Raw genomic sequence first — 15,112 nt, 5'->3', positions numbered from 1 at the left:
ACAGGTGGCCCGGCCAAGTGCTCAGCTCACACACAGCCTGCTGTGACCCAGAACCTGAGCCTGCATGTGTTCCTGCCTGTGTCCTGGTGCCCCATGTATCTCTCTGCTCAGAAACTTGTTCTTCCCACTTATAGGACTCACTTTTAAAATACAGGTACAAAGGTAAATCTAGTATTATTTTCAAGAAAGTGATAGCACAGCAATAAATGCTAAAGCATTAATAAATAATTATAAATTAAAGCTTAATTAAAGTATTATTTTTCAAACCATTTTCATTTTCATACACATTTTATGCTATCTTCCAGCAGATCTGTTTTTCCAGGGCACTAGATGGGAGCATCTCTGTCACTTGATCTAATAGCTCCTTCGAAGAGCTTTTTTCCTGCAAAGGCTTTTCTAAGAAGATGAAGGGCAAGAAAAGAAAGTGAAAGGACAACCCTGATGGGTCTAATTTTAGGAGGAAAAACATGCCCTAAGGTAAATCTGAAAGTCTGGACATGTGCAAAGCTTGCAGTCGGGCAAATGCCTGCCCCAGGGAAGGGTGGGGGCTGCAGGCACAGCTGCAGTTTGGGTGCAGGCTGCAGATCACCAGGGAGCACTGTGCCTCCACTGCACACAGGTAGGTGGCTGAGTCTTCCAGTTGGTAGGCCCCAATGTGGAGGGTGCTGTACCGTTCCTTAGTATTCACTGTGCAGTTTAACCTCCCACTCTGCTTCATCCCTGAAGCTATGAAAAACAGCCCCATGAGCCTGCCACCCCTGGGGTGCTGTTGGAACCACTGCACACTGTCTGGACTGCTAGAAAAATTGCACTTCAGCGTAGAGCTGGCTCCCTCCTGGAGGCTCAGGGTTGAAGGGCTCTGCTCCACCGTCATTCCTCTCACCCCTGTGTGAAAACAAAGAAAAACAAAGACAAGTGATGTAACCAAGAGGTAACTGATGCAGTTTCCAAACTTGCAGAATATCCTAAGACACACCACTGAGGTTGTGGGACCCGCTTGGAGCTCCCCACACCACTGCGGTCTGTGGACTCCACCCCAGTACCCATGAGGAACGCCCCCACTCACAGCAAACCTGGATGCACAGGAGCCCCAGTAGAGTTCCCCAATGTCTCCTCATGATTCCTTGTCTACTTGATGAGTACGTCGGCCTGCTGTGCAGAGCATAGAGTCTTGGATTCAGAGAAACTGTGTCTTACAGTCAATCCCTTTCAACAGAACCACCGAGCACCAATCACACCTCAGCCCTGTCATTCACAGAACTCCAGACTCCACCCACAATGGCCCAGGACAGGGCACACTTATGTCTCCAAAACTGTGCTGCTCAACAGTGCAGGGAGATAGGGGCAATACTTCTAATATAGGAGGATAAATGGTTGGGTTATTTTCTTAAAATACTTTATGTAAGAGATTTGTGAGTTAGTGTGTGAGTAAAGATGAATATTTCTAGAAGAGTTAGTGCCTAGGGGGTTACCTAGAACTTCAAAGAATCCTAAGGAAGAATGACACCATTTCCCTAGTCACACAGTCTGACAAACAATGTGGGAATTCAATTATATAAAACAATGGATAAGGGAAAATTATCTGATAGCATGTGTTATGTATTACAGAAGTAAATACACCTTCTTGAAATTAAGAGAGCTCCAGAAACGAAACAGACAGTCACCATCTGCATAGAACATTATTCCAACCATAATTTCTTGGTGAAAAATAGGATGTAGGATACTGTCCTCTCTGAGATAACTTTCACATCTCCACCTCTCCTGTGCAATTCATGGACCTTTCTCATCCACACAACTGAATCTGATTGGGCCACTTGTTGCTGTAAAAAGTCAATGTTGTTCTCTCCCTTTCCTTCTCTTTGTGTTCCTTAATATTTCTTCTCCTCTTCTTCTCTTCATTCTTGTTCTTTCCACTTTCAGCAGAGATAGATGAAAAGGTAGTATATCTGGGATATTGAGATAGTTCCAAGGCCAGTAAGTTGGGAGATTTTATTCATAACAATTGACAACATGTAATGGGATTTTTCTGTTGAGTTTCCAGGCTCACAATACCCAGAAATAATCCTATCCTGGTACCTGTGAGGAATTATCTTTATGACGGATTTCTAGAGACATGGCCTCCAGATGTCTGAAGTTGACATGAAATGGCAGAACTGAAAGCCTGAAGTGAACTTTACACAAACTCTGTCCCCTGTCTTCCCCACCTTTGCTATTTATAATTGGACGGACTCACATGATTTCTGTTCTCTGTTTAACTTTCAAGGTTAGACCATCAGAAAGTCTTTGTTTCTTTTCAGGTCTAGAGTGCCCCTAGAGTACTGACGAGGTTGGCAAAAACACTTCAGATCAAGCCGTCAGGAGAAACAACTTGAGTCCCATTCATTTCAGGCTTCTTTTTTTTTTTTCTTTTCTTTTTTTTTTTTTTTAATTTTCAGCATAACAGTATTCCTTGTTTTTGCACCACACCCAGTGTTCCGTGCAATCCGTGCCCTCTCTAATACCCACCACCTGGTTCCCCCCACCTCCCACCCCTCGCCCCTTCAAACCCCTCAGATTGTTTTTCAGAGTCCATAGTCTCTCATGGTTCACCTCCCCTTCCAATTTCCCTCAACTCCTTTCTCCTCTCTAACTCCCCCTGTCCTCCATGCTATTTGGTATGCTCCACAAATAAGTGAAATCATATGATAATTGACTCTCTCTGCTTGACTTATTTCACTCAGCATAATCTCATCCAGTCCCGTCCATGTTGCTACAAAAGTTGGGTATTCATCCTTTCTGATGGAGGCATAATACTCCACAGTGTATATGGACCACATCTTCCTTATCCATTCGTCCGTTGAAGGGCATCTTGGTTCTTTCCACAGTTTGGCGACCGTGGCCATTGCTGCTATAAACATTGGGCTACAGATGGCCCTTCTTTTCACTACATCTGTATCTTTGGTGTCAATACCCAGTAGTGCAATTGCAGGGTCATAGCGAAGCTCTATTTTTAATTGCTTGAGGAATCTCCACACTGTTCTCCAAAGTGGCTGCAGCAACTTGCATTCCCACCAACAGTGTAAGAGGGTTCTCCGTTCTCCACATCCTCTCCAACACATGTTGTTTCCTATCTTGCTAATTTTGGCGATTCTAACTGGTGTAAGGTGATAAAATTATGAATGAAAATGGAGAAATCACAACTAACACCAAGGAAGTAGAAACAATCATGAGAAGTTATTATCAACAGTTATATGCCAATAAGCTAAGCAACCTAGATGAAATGGATGCATTCCTGGAAAACTATAAACTCCCAAAATTGAACCAGGAAGAAATTGACAACCTGAATAGACCGATATCTAATAACAAGATTGAAGCAGTGATCAAAAACCTCCCAAAACAAAAGAACCCAGGACCTGACAGATTCCCTGGGGAATTCTACCAAACTTTCAAAGAAGAAATAACACCTATTCTCCTGAGGCTGTTCAAAAAATTGAAGCAGAAGGAAAACTTCCAGATTCTTTCTATGAAGCCAGCATTACCTGGATCCCCAAATCAGGCAAAGACCCTACCAAAAAGGAGAATTTTAGACCAATATCACTGATGAATATGGATGCTAAGATTCTCAACAAGATCCTAGCAAACAGGATCCAACAGCACATTAAAAAGATTATCCACCATGACCAGGTGAGATTCATTCCTGGGCTACAAGGATGGTTCAACATTCACAAATCAATCAATGTGATAGAACAAATTAATATGAGAAGAGAGAAGAACCACATGGTCCTCTTAATTGATGCAGAAAAAGCATTTGACAAAATCCAGCTTCCGTTCCTGATTAAAACGCTTCAAAGTACAGGGATAGAAGGAACATTCCAGGCTTCTTGATGAAGGAAAAGCAGATAAGATAAATGCTTAGACTGAATGGGGATTACAAGTGAACCAAATCCTACTTTTAAAATGGTATTTCATGGAAATTAATATCAGAAAATAATTTAGTAAGTCTCATCGTGCGCTACTTATTTAATTTCTTGTCTTTAGTCAAAAAATATAAATATTTCTTGAGCTTTTAGGTTCAATGGGGTAATTTACTAAATGTTTAGAATATATAAAAGTATAATGGAATATTATTCAGCAAAAAAAATGGGTGAAATCTTGCCATTTGCAATGACATGGATGGAGCTAGAGAGTATAATGCTGAGAGAAATAAGTCCGTCAGAGAAAGAACAATACTATATAATGTTAACTCATACAGAATTTAAGAAACAAACCAAACAAGCAAGGGGAAAAATATAAGAGAGAGATAAATAAAAAAACAGACTCTTAATTAGAGAGATCAAAGTGATGGTCACCAAAAGGGAGAGGGTTGGGGTATGGGTTCAGTAGCTGAGGGGATGAAGCAGTGCTCTACTCCTGATGAGCACTGGGGGTTCTGTGGAAGTATTGAATCACTATATTGTACACCTGACACTAATATAACACCATATATTCACTAACTGGAATTTAAATAAAAACTAAAGTGAAGTGAGATACCACCTCATACCAGTGAGAATGGCTAAAATTAACCAGTCAGGAAAAGACAGATGTTGGTGAGGATGCAGAGAAATGGGAACCCTCCTATATTGCTAGTAGGAATGCAAGCTGGTGCAGCCACTCTGGAAAACAGTAAGGAGGTTCCTCAAAAAGTTGAAAATAGAGCTACCCTACAACCCAACAACTGTACTACTGTGTATTTACCCTAAAGATACAAATGTAGGGATCCAAAGGGGCTTGGGGCTTGTGCACCTGAATGTTTACAGGAGCACTGTCCACAATAGCCAAACTGTGGAAAGAGACTAGATGTCTATCAACAGATGAATGGATAAGAAGGTGTGGTATATATATATACAATAGAATACCATGAAGCCATCAAAAGAAATGAAATCTTGCCATTTGCAACAACGTGAATGGAACTAGAGGGTATCATGCTGAGCAAAAGAGGTCAATCAGAGAAAGACAAATATCATATGATCACACTGATATGAGGAATTTGAGAAACAAGACAGGATCATAGGGAAAGGGAGGAAAGAAATGAAACAAGACAAAACCAGAAAGAGAGAGAGACAAACATAAGAGACTCTTAATCTCAGGAAACAAACTGAGGGTTGCTGGAGAGGAAGGGGGTGGGAGGGATAAAGGGGAGTGGATATTGGGGAGGGTATGTGCTACGGTGAGTGCTGTGAATTGTGTAAGACCAATGAATCACAGAACTGTACCCCTGACACAAATAGTACATTATATGTTAATTTTTTAAAAAGTCTGGAGAAGCAGTAACATTAGGCCAAGAAATAACAATAAGTGCATTTAATTACCCAAACTTAAATGGACAGAATGTAGAAAGAATTGGTGGGGAGATTTTCACAAAGGACAAAGGACTATTTCCTAGATCAGGTAGTTCACAAGCAAAAGAAATGCACTCTTTTGAATATTGCATTAAGAGCTGATTCAGAAGGTAATGGTAAATGAGTCTGAAACCAATTAAAATGAATCTTTCCTGAAAGTGAAAAAAAAAAAAAACCTGTGAGTCAATGAATGAATGAATGAATGAATTTTTAAAAGAATATATAAAAGGGAAAACAAACTAGTTTACAATCTATGGGTAAAAACGAAAGTACACATAACTCTAATAGGATCAAGAGGCAGGACTCAGAGGAGTGAACACTAAAAACTATCTGATCCCAAAGGAGGGAGAAATGCTTGTACTTCGGGTGCCTGGACAAAATGTTATATAGAAGTTGACCATTCTCTCTTTTCCCCTTTTTGGTGACAAGAATAGAAGGGAATATGCATAAACCTTTATGAAAGGTTTTATGACTTTTTATTACTTTTAACAAAAGTGGGAATTTGTGAATATATGAATTATTAAAGTCATTACTACCTATAAACTAAAATACCTTTTGACTAACAATCCCAATTCTGACCCTTTGTCACTTACTAGCCTAAGTCGTTCCTCATCTTGATAATTTGGAGTTGATGTTTCAAGGTATTTTACTAGATTTCAATCTCTAGGAAATGGACCGTATTTTATTTAAACATTGTTATAACACAAATAAACATTTTGGGTATACCTTTCTGTAAGTCCTCCTAAAATAAAGAAGTCATTAAAAAAATACTTAAAAAACAAAGAAGATTGCAACCATATTGGCAAAGTGATGCAGCACAATTCAGACATTGCTTTTTTCTATTGTGTTTTTTCATATATTCAGTTAGCCAACATAGAGTACATCATTAGTTTTTGATGTGGTGTTCAAGGATTCATTACTTGCATATAACACCTAGTGCTCATCACAACACATGCCCTCCTTAATACCCATCACCTAGTTACCCCATCCCTCTGCTCTGTAACCCTTGGTTTGTTTCCCTGAGTCCAGAGTCTCTCACAGTTTATCTTCCTCTCTGATTTCTTCCCATCCAATTTTCCCTCCTTTCCTCTGTGGTCTTCCAGGCTATTCCTTATGTTCCACATATGAGTGAAACCATATGATAATTGTCTTTCCCAGCTTGACTTATTTCACTTAGCATAATCCCTTCCAGTTCCATTCATCTCAGTGCAAATGGTAGGTATTCATCTTTTCTGATGGCTGAGTAATATTCCATTATATATATGAATCATATCTTCTTTATCCATTCATCTGTTGAAGGACGTCTAAGCTCCTTCCACAGTTTGGCTATTGTGGACATTGCTGCTATGAACATTGGGGTGCCTGTGCCCCTTATTTCACTACCCTTTATCTTTAGGATAAAAATCTAGTAGTGCAATTGCTGGGTTGTAGGTTAGCTCTATTTTTAATGTCTTGAGGAACCTCTAAACTATTTTCCAGAGTGGCTGTACCAGCTTGCATTCCCAACAGTGCAAGAGGGTTCCCCTTTCACCCATCATCACCAACACTGTTCTTTCCTGTCTTGTTAATTTTTGCCATTCTGACTGGTGTAAGGTGGTATCTCACTGTGGCTTTGATTGGTATTTCAATGATGGCTAGTGAAATTGAACATTTTTTATGTGTCTGTTACCCATTTGTATGTCTTCTTTGAATAAATGTCTGTTCATGTCCTCCACTCATTTTTTGACTTGATTATTATTTTTTGGAGGTTGAGTTTGAAAAGTGCTTTATAGATCTTGAATACCAGCCCTTTATCTGAAATGTCATTTGCAAATATCTTCTCCCATTCCGTGGGTTGCCTCTTACTTTTGTTGACTGTTCCTTTGCTGTGCAGAAGCTTTTTATCTTGGTGAAGTCCCAGAAGTTCATTTTTGCTTTTGTTTCCCTTACCTTTGGAGACTTACCTTGAAAGAAGTTGCTGGGACCGATGTTGAAGAAGTTACTCTGCTGATGTTCTCCTCTAGGATTTTGATGGATTCCTGCCTCACATGTAGGTCTCTCATCCATTTTGAGTTTATCTTTGTGTATGGTGTAAGAGAGTGGGCCAGGTTCATTCTTCTGCATGTGACTGCTCAGTTTTTCCAGCACCATTGATTGAAGAGATTGTCCTTCTTCCATTGGATATTCTTTCCTGCTTTGTCAAAGATTAGTTGACCATAGAGTTGAGGCTCCATACTGGGGTCTCTATTACTTTCTGTATGACATTCTTGACTCATTTGCATTCTCCCAATTCCCTGATTTGTGACTCTCTGTGAGACATTACAAAACAGAAGTTAGAGAAATCTATAGGTTTTCTGCCCAGTATCACCTATGAATCTGTATTGTTAGGAAACCTCAGTGCAAGAGCATTTTCTATCATCATATTTCCTGGGCACTGAGAATGATCTCACTTGAGTTCTTACCAACTGAGCTAATTATCTGGCCAGAACATGAACCTCTACCTTCATTCTGTTTCTGCCCCCAGCACTTCATGTTGAATATCAGTCTGTGTCTATCACCTGACTTACTAGAAAAGAAACCACAGCAGAGGTGGCTGGCCTCTCTTTTCCTTGCTCAGGTACATGTGTTCCTCCTCCTTTCTTCTCTAATAAAATTGGCTCTGCACTGAAGCTCCCCCATCACCTCTCCTGCTTATACTCGGTCAGGAAGATATTTGGCAGAAGCCACCTTCCAATTCACACTGTGTGTATTTAGAAGTGTCATAGACACAGCAACACCCACCAGGGTGGCCTGAACTACTTCTCAGCCTGGAATTTCACTGCAAAGATGAACAAGAGACCAATTCATCCATAACTGTTTGTTTAGTTTAAAGATTTATTTAAACTAGTCAATGGGAGAGGGCAGAAGGACAGGGAAAAAGGGAGAGAAGCAGAATTCCAAACCAACATGCAGGAAGCCTGATGTTGGGGTTTGATCACACAAACCTGAGATCATAACCTGAAAAGGTCAAGAGTCAGACACTTAACCTAGTGGGCACTCCAAGACCACTTCTTTGTTATGTAATTCTACATTGAAATTAGGTACACACTTGCTGAGGAACTCTTGGCATTGAACTGTTTTCAACGTCACTAAGGAACACCTGGGTTTGGGGAACGTTACTGCTGGTTCTTATGCTCTAGTCCTTTGTATGATTTTGTACCAACCAGACACTGAGGGACAAACAACAGATTGTGATGGAACCAGAGTGCATCAGGCAAAGGCACTCAGCTTCCAGGCCCCTGTCCTGCTCAGAGTTTGTGCTCAGCTCCCCCTACAGTCTCTGTCACTGTGTCAGTCACTGCACAGTAGTACACAGCTGAATCTGAGGCTTGCACTGAGCCTTTCTCCAAGTGGAAGGATTTCGATCTGCCATCAAAGGTGGCTTCAAATCCTTTGTTGCTTTTCTTCTCCTTGTCCTTCAAGGCTTTCAGGAGGAGCTGTAGACCTTCATCGGGATACTGGACATACCAGAAAAGAGTAAAGGATCCTGATGCTGAATAAGTGCAGTTCACAGTCAGGGAAGTCTCTTCTAAGAGAGTTACTTGGCCTTCTGTCTGAGTCACTGAGTCTCCATGGGTTTGTCCTGAGGAAAGAGAAAGGAGATCTGTATCACCTTGGGCATAAAACTCATGGATATATGATAGTTAAAGGTTTTGATGACACCGTGGAAGAAAGAATCCAAATTTTATGAGGAATGGTACTTACCAAGCATTAAGAGTATCACACTCACGAAGCCTGGAAAACACTTCATCTTTGGAGTGTCACCTAAATAATGTTCTTCATTCTTACTATGGAGAAGGTTGGAGTGACAGAAATGATCAGTAGAAACCCACAGGAAATGTGACTGTGGTAGGAAGCTGCACCCCCTGGTGGACAGGGACTAAAATATACACATGTTGGCCAGAATCCTCCCCAAGGCAGCCATCTGTTTCACCCCTGACCTTAAGAGGTACATGTCAGGCTTCAGGTGACCATTGGAAGTCTGAAAAACCCTAACTAGCAATCCTAACTTCCCAGGTCTATTTTGTTCTTAAGATACTGCCTGATATGGAACTTCTTTATCATAGCATCCCAGGGCATTTCTGTAGTTGGGAGGGTAACAATCTTCAGAAGCATTTTACTACAGTACTTCATATTCTCATGTGTCCATGTGGGCTGGCCTATAACCTACTGACTGCCAGAAAAGGAACTGGAGTTTAATACAGAAATAGTAAGAGGAAGTCAAGTCATTGGTGACTGATTCTGTGTTTTTGGCACTTCACGCAATATTTGGAACTGTGACTGTCATTTTTTAAGTACTCAATAAATATTTTTAAATTAAACAAAAATAATGAGCAAATAGCATTTATTTAAAATGCTGTATTTACTTATTCCTAAACTATTAGCAAATGCAATAAATACTATTTTTAATAAAAAGTTTCAGAAGTCACACTATCTAATAGTCAAATATTCCTGATTTTTAGAATAATTAAAAAGTGAAAAATAGGAATTTTAGACAGAATAAATTCATACACGGAGTCATCAAATCCCTATAGAATCATCTGAGAGTTTATGTTCTCACAGTTTTATTGACTCCAACTTAAGGTGACTAGTGTATGTGAATTCAGCAACAAATACTAATCCTATCTTCTTAATAGGTTTAACCTCAAGGATGCTTTCTATTATCATCCATCTGATACATTTTGTTGTTAAACATTAATCAAATAATTTTTCTCAAAAAGTAAGAAATCAGGATTATCAGAGAAAAGTTCTAGAAATGGCTAAATCTTCTCTAAAGTCCTGTAAACATATACTCTAGACACATTAGGAAGCTTAGCTCAGCTGTTTTTTTGGAGGCTATTCCCCAAATATTCAGGTTGAGGAACATCAGAGTCCACAGTCAACATGGGAATGATTTCCCAGATACAAGTAAAGTAAGAAATTCAGGCCTGAATACTGTTTCCATTCAAGTATCCATTCCCTTCCCCTTCCCCTTCCAAATTACATTGTCAGAACCTGCCTCAAAATTATGCTAGAACGCAATTTTAGACAAGCCACTACAAACTTCTCTTCAGATATGCAGGGATGGGGCGATGGGGCCCGTGGGTGGCTCTTTAGTTGGGTGTCTGCCTCCCACTGGGGTCATGATGCCAGGGTCCTGGGATCAAGCCCCACCTCAGGCTCCCTGCTCAGCAGGAAGCCTGCTTCTCCCTCTCCCTCTCCCCTGCTTACGTTCCCTCTCTCACTGTATCTTTCTGTCAAATATATAAAAATATTTCTGTCAAATATATAAAAATCTTAAAAAAAAATCTGCTGGGAAAATGCTAAATAGGTTAGGATGATGCTGGTTGAAAATAAACAGTATAGGGGCACCTGGGTGGCTCAGTGGGTTAAAGCCTCTGCTTTTGGCTCAGGTCATGGTCCCAGGGTCCTGGGATTGAGCCCTGCATCGGCCTCTCTGCTCAGCGGGGAGCCTGCTTCCCTCTCTCTCTATCTGCCTCTCTGCATATTTGTGATCTCTGTCTGTCAAATAAATAAAACCTTTAAGAAAAAAAAGAAAATAAACAGTATAACACTTGAATGCAGAAAGTCATTAGGCATAAATTAAAAATAAATAAATATCTATCTATCTTTCTATATCTATATCTATATATAGTTTCAGGTCAATGAAAGCCTACAGGAGAAATATTTTGCATTTTACATTACACAAGAAGACTGGCACCGCAGTAAGGGAAAATAGTGCATAGAATGATATTGAATGGCTCTGTTAATACATAATTTACATGACAGTAAAGTGCAGCAAATTCAACAATTCGATATGATTTGATGTATGTATATATTTGTGAAGCCATCACTACAATTGAGAAAATGAACATATACATCACCCCTAAAGTTTCTTCATGTCACTTTGTAATCCTCCTCTCAACCCTCCTCATCCCTATTTCCAGGGGAACTTCCTGTCATGAATTAGTTTTCATCTTTATAATTTTGTGTAAATGGAATGATGTGTTTCTTTGGCTTCTTCTCAGCATAATTATTATGAGATTCTTCCGTAGTCATATTTATCAAGACTTTGTTTCTGTTGCTGTGCAGTACCCCATCATGTGCCTTTAAAACAACTTGTCTATTCACATGTTGCTGGCCATCTCGATTAATCCCAGTAAGGCTCTTACAAATAAAGCTGCTATAAATATTTGTATATAAGATGTTTTATAGACATGTGCTTTCATTTCTGTTGGATCAATTTCTGAAGTACAACAGGTGAGTTATATGGTAGGCATACATTTGACTTTCTTAAACCAACCTTTCAAGTAGCTGTTTTGCAGATTCTCTTGAGTTTTCTGCTCAGACATTTATGTTGGCTGTTAAAAGATAAGTTCACTTCCCCCTTTCCAGACTGTGTGGCGTTTGTTTCTTCTCCATGCTATATTGCATTGGCTGGAACCTCTACTTCAATATGAAATACAAGTGGTGAGAGCCAAAACTCTCCCCTTATTTCTGAAACTAAGTAGAAAGCATTGAGGTTTTCACCACCAACTATGACATCTGATGTAGGTTTTCGGTTGAGCCCTTTTTCATTAAGGAAATTTCCTTCAATTCCTTATTCACTGGGAGTTTCTCTCAGGAATGAATCTGAATCTTACACTGAATCTTCTTTTACAGAAGAAACTTCTTCTGTACCTATTGAGGTACCTTCCTAAATTGCTCATTCGCTACGTGCCAATCTCTTCAGATATATTGCCGATACGTTGTCACAATAAAATATTAAAAGAAGATATCATTCTCCCAAATTTACAAGTAATAAAACAAGTTCAAGGGGCACCTGGGTGGCTCAGTCAGTTAAGCAGCTGCCTTCTGCTCAGGTCCTAGGATCAAGTCCGACATGTGGCTCCTTGCTCATCAGGGAGATTTCAACTCCCTCTGCTTGTGCTCTGTATCTCTCTCCCTCTCTGTCTCTGTCTCTCTCTGTCTCTCTCTCTCTCAATTAAATAAGTAAAATATTTAGCAAGACAGGAAACAACATGTGTTGGAGGGGAGGTGGAGAAAGGGGAACCCTCTTACAATGTTGGTGGGAATGCAAGTTGGTGCAGCCACTTTGGAGAACAGCGTGGAGATTCCTCAAGAAATTAAAAATAGAGCTTCCCTATGACCCTGCAATTTCACTACAGATGTAGTGAAAAGAAGGGCCATCTGTAGCCCAATGTTTATAGCAGCAATGGCCACGGTCGCCAAACTGTGGAAAGAACCAAGATGCCCTTCAACGGACGAATGGATAAGGAAGATGTGGTCCATATACACTGTGGAGTATTATGCCTCCATCAGATAGGATGAATACCCAACTTTTGTAGCAACATGGATGGGACTGGAAGAGATTATGCTGAGTGAAATAAGTCAAGCAGAGAGAGTCAATTATCATATGGTTTCACTTATTTGTGGAGCATAACAAATAGCATGGTGGACATGGGGAGTTAGGAGAAGGGAGTTGAGGGAAATTGGAAGGGGAGGTGAACCATGAGAGACTATGGACTCTGAAAAACAATCTGAGGGGTTTTAAGTGGTGGGGGGGTGGGAGGTTGGGGGAACCAGGTGGAGGGTATTAGAGAGGGCACGGATTGCATGGAGCACTGGGTGTGGTACAAAAACAATGAATACTGTTATGCTGAAAATAAATTTTTTTAAAAAATCATATATTCCTCTAAAAAATAAAAAATATATATTTAAAAATAAATAAAAATAAAAATAAAGTAAGCTCAAAAGTATCAAGAACGTGATGGCAGAGCTAATACTTCTGAACACAGAGATAGATGACAGAAAAATACCTGTTCCCTGATTTTCAGGTCAGCAAGGTGGGGGAGGCCTGCGTAGCAACTTGCTCCTGCTAGACCTGTGGTTCATAGCAGGGGCACCCAGTACATTTGTGGGCAAAGAGTTGAGGACTGTTTGCTTCCTTGTGATTCCTGCCTGGACTCTGAATCCAGACAGTGTTGGGGACCAGCAGTCCCTCTCCTCTGAGGATAGAAGTTGAGCTATCTCTTCAGCCGCCACTCCTCTCAAGTATTCAAACCAAAGAAGAATATGCCTGAAGGCTCTCATCAGCTCTCTCCAGCTCTCATCATCTCTTAAAACAGGCAGAAGCAACTCTAGGAAGTGGAAATCTGAGACAAGCTCTTCTGTTGACAGAGGGAGAGGACCTAGGTGAATGGATTTCAGCTAACACTGTAGATTTCTTCAACCAATCAACTTACTGTATGGAATTATTACAGAATTCTGCAGTGAAGCAAGCTGTCCAGTCATGTCTGCAGGTCCAAGATATGAATATCTATTGGGAAAATGGTACTAATATCAAAAAGTCAATCAAATGTTTGGGTTAGGATCAGCTTGATGATGAAAGTCTTTTGCCTTCCAAGATTGGTGTTCCCTTTCCAAAAAATTTTATGTCTATGGCAAAGACCATTTAAAGCATTTGTTCTGGGTTTATGCATATTTAACACCAGCAGTTTGATTCTGTGATGCAACTGTGGAAAAAGGTCTACCTCAACACCTCCCTTAAGCCCTTTATTTTCTTTGTTCAGGAGCTTAATCTGATTGATAGGCATGAGTTGGCACCTCTTCAGGAATTAATTGAGAAGCTTGTATCAAAGACAGATAAATGCTTCTTCTAGAACATAGTTCCCTTCCAGCTTCATCTGCTAGAGCTATCTCATTGTTATCTGTTAAAGACTAGAGATATGGACTTTAAGAAAACAGGATAAAAGGCATTTATTGTTTCTGTCTACTGATAAAATTGTTCCAAATGTAGATTGTCCCAATCCTTCAGTGAGAAATTCAAGACACAGCTGACTCTGAGGCACTTTGTGGTCACTCCTGTTATTGTCAGAGTTAGACTGGTTATAATATGTGTTAACTAATATGTAGTCTATTCATTTACTTATTCCTTTACTGAAGAAAATGATTGAGTACTTCAGGTAACAGCATAATGAAGATTGAGAATTCCCACCAATACTTTATTAACAAGTTTCCAGAATAAACTTCCTAATAAGGCAATCAGATCAGTTTTATTCTGCTTCTATTTACAAATAGAAGAGGTATTTTAAAGTTTCCTTAAGATTTAGAACATTTGGGAGCGCCTGGGTGGCTCAGTGGGTTAAAGCCTCTGCCTTCGGCTCAGGTCATGATCTCAGGGTCCTGGGATCGAGTCCCACATCGGGCTTTCTGCTCAGCGGGTAGCCTGCTTCCTCCTCTCTCTCTGCCTGCCTCTCTGCCTACTTGTGATCTCTGTCTGTCAAATAAATAAATAAAATCTTTAAAAAAAAAAAGATTTAGAACATTTGGGGATGCCTTGGTGGTTCAGTCATTCAGCATCTGCCTTTGGCTCAGGTCATTATCCCATGATCCTGGGATGGAGCCCCACATCAGGCTCCGTGCACCACGGGGAGCTTGCTTCTCCCTCTCCCATTCCCTCTGCTGTGTTTCTTCCCTTGCTGTGTCTCTCTCTGTCAAATAAATAAATAAAATCTTTTAAAAAATTTAGGACATTTGTGTGTTACTTTGCATAACCTTTTAGTTTGAAGTTTGTATACTGCTGTTTTATAGGTAAGATTATATAAAGATTATATGTATATGTATGTATATATATATATATATATATATATATATATATATATTTAAATCCATAGTTGCTGTTCAAATCCTCATATGACCTGGGTGGTATGGGAGTAACCAGAGTTATTTCTAAAATGACTTTTTTTTTTTTTTTT

At 39.9% G+C, this 15,112-nt stretch overlaps 1 pseudogene and 1 gene segment (V, D, J or C); one reads left to right on the top strand and one right to left on the bottom strand.

Annotated features, from left to right (window-relative positions):
- Positions 1–8,623: 8,623 nt before the first annotated feature.
- On the bottom strand, positions 8,624–9,162 carry LOC131999376 (T cell receptor alpha variable 9-2-like). The segment is given in 2 exon segments: positions 8,624–8,958; positions 9,081–9,162. Coding segments are annotated over 2 exon segments (381 nt in total).
- A 3-nt stretch (positions 9,163–9,165) lies between these two features.
- Positions 9,166–14,017, top strand: LOC131999375 (MOB kinase activator 1A-like; annotated as a pseudogene).
- Positions 14,018–15,112: the final 1,095 nt, after the last annotated feature.

This window comes from Mustela nigripes, chromosome 13, assembly GCF_022355385.1.
Source record: "Mustela nigripes isolate SB6536 chromosome 13, MUSNIG.SB6536, whole genome shotgun sequence".
Classification (NCBI taxonomy): domain Eukaryota; kingdom Metazoa; phylum Chordata; class Mammalia; order Carnivora; family Mustelidae; genus Mustela; species Mustela nigripes.
This window is presented reverse-complemented; position numbering and strand designations above follow the sequence as displayed.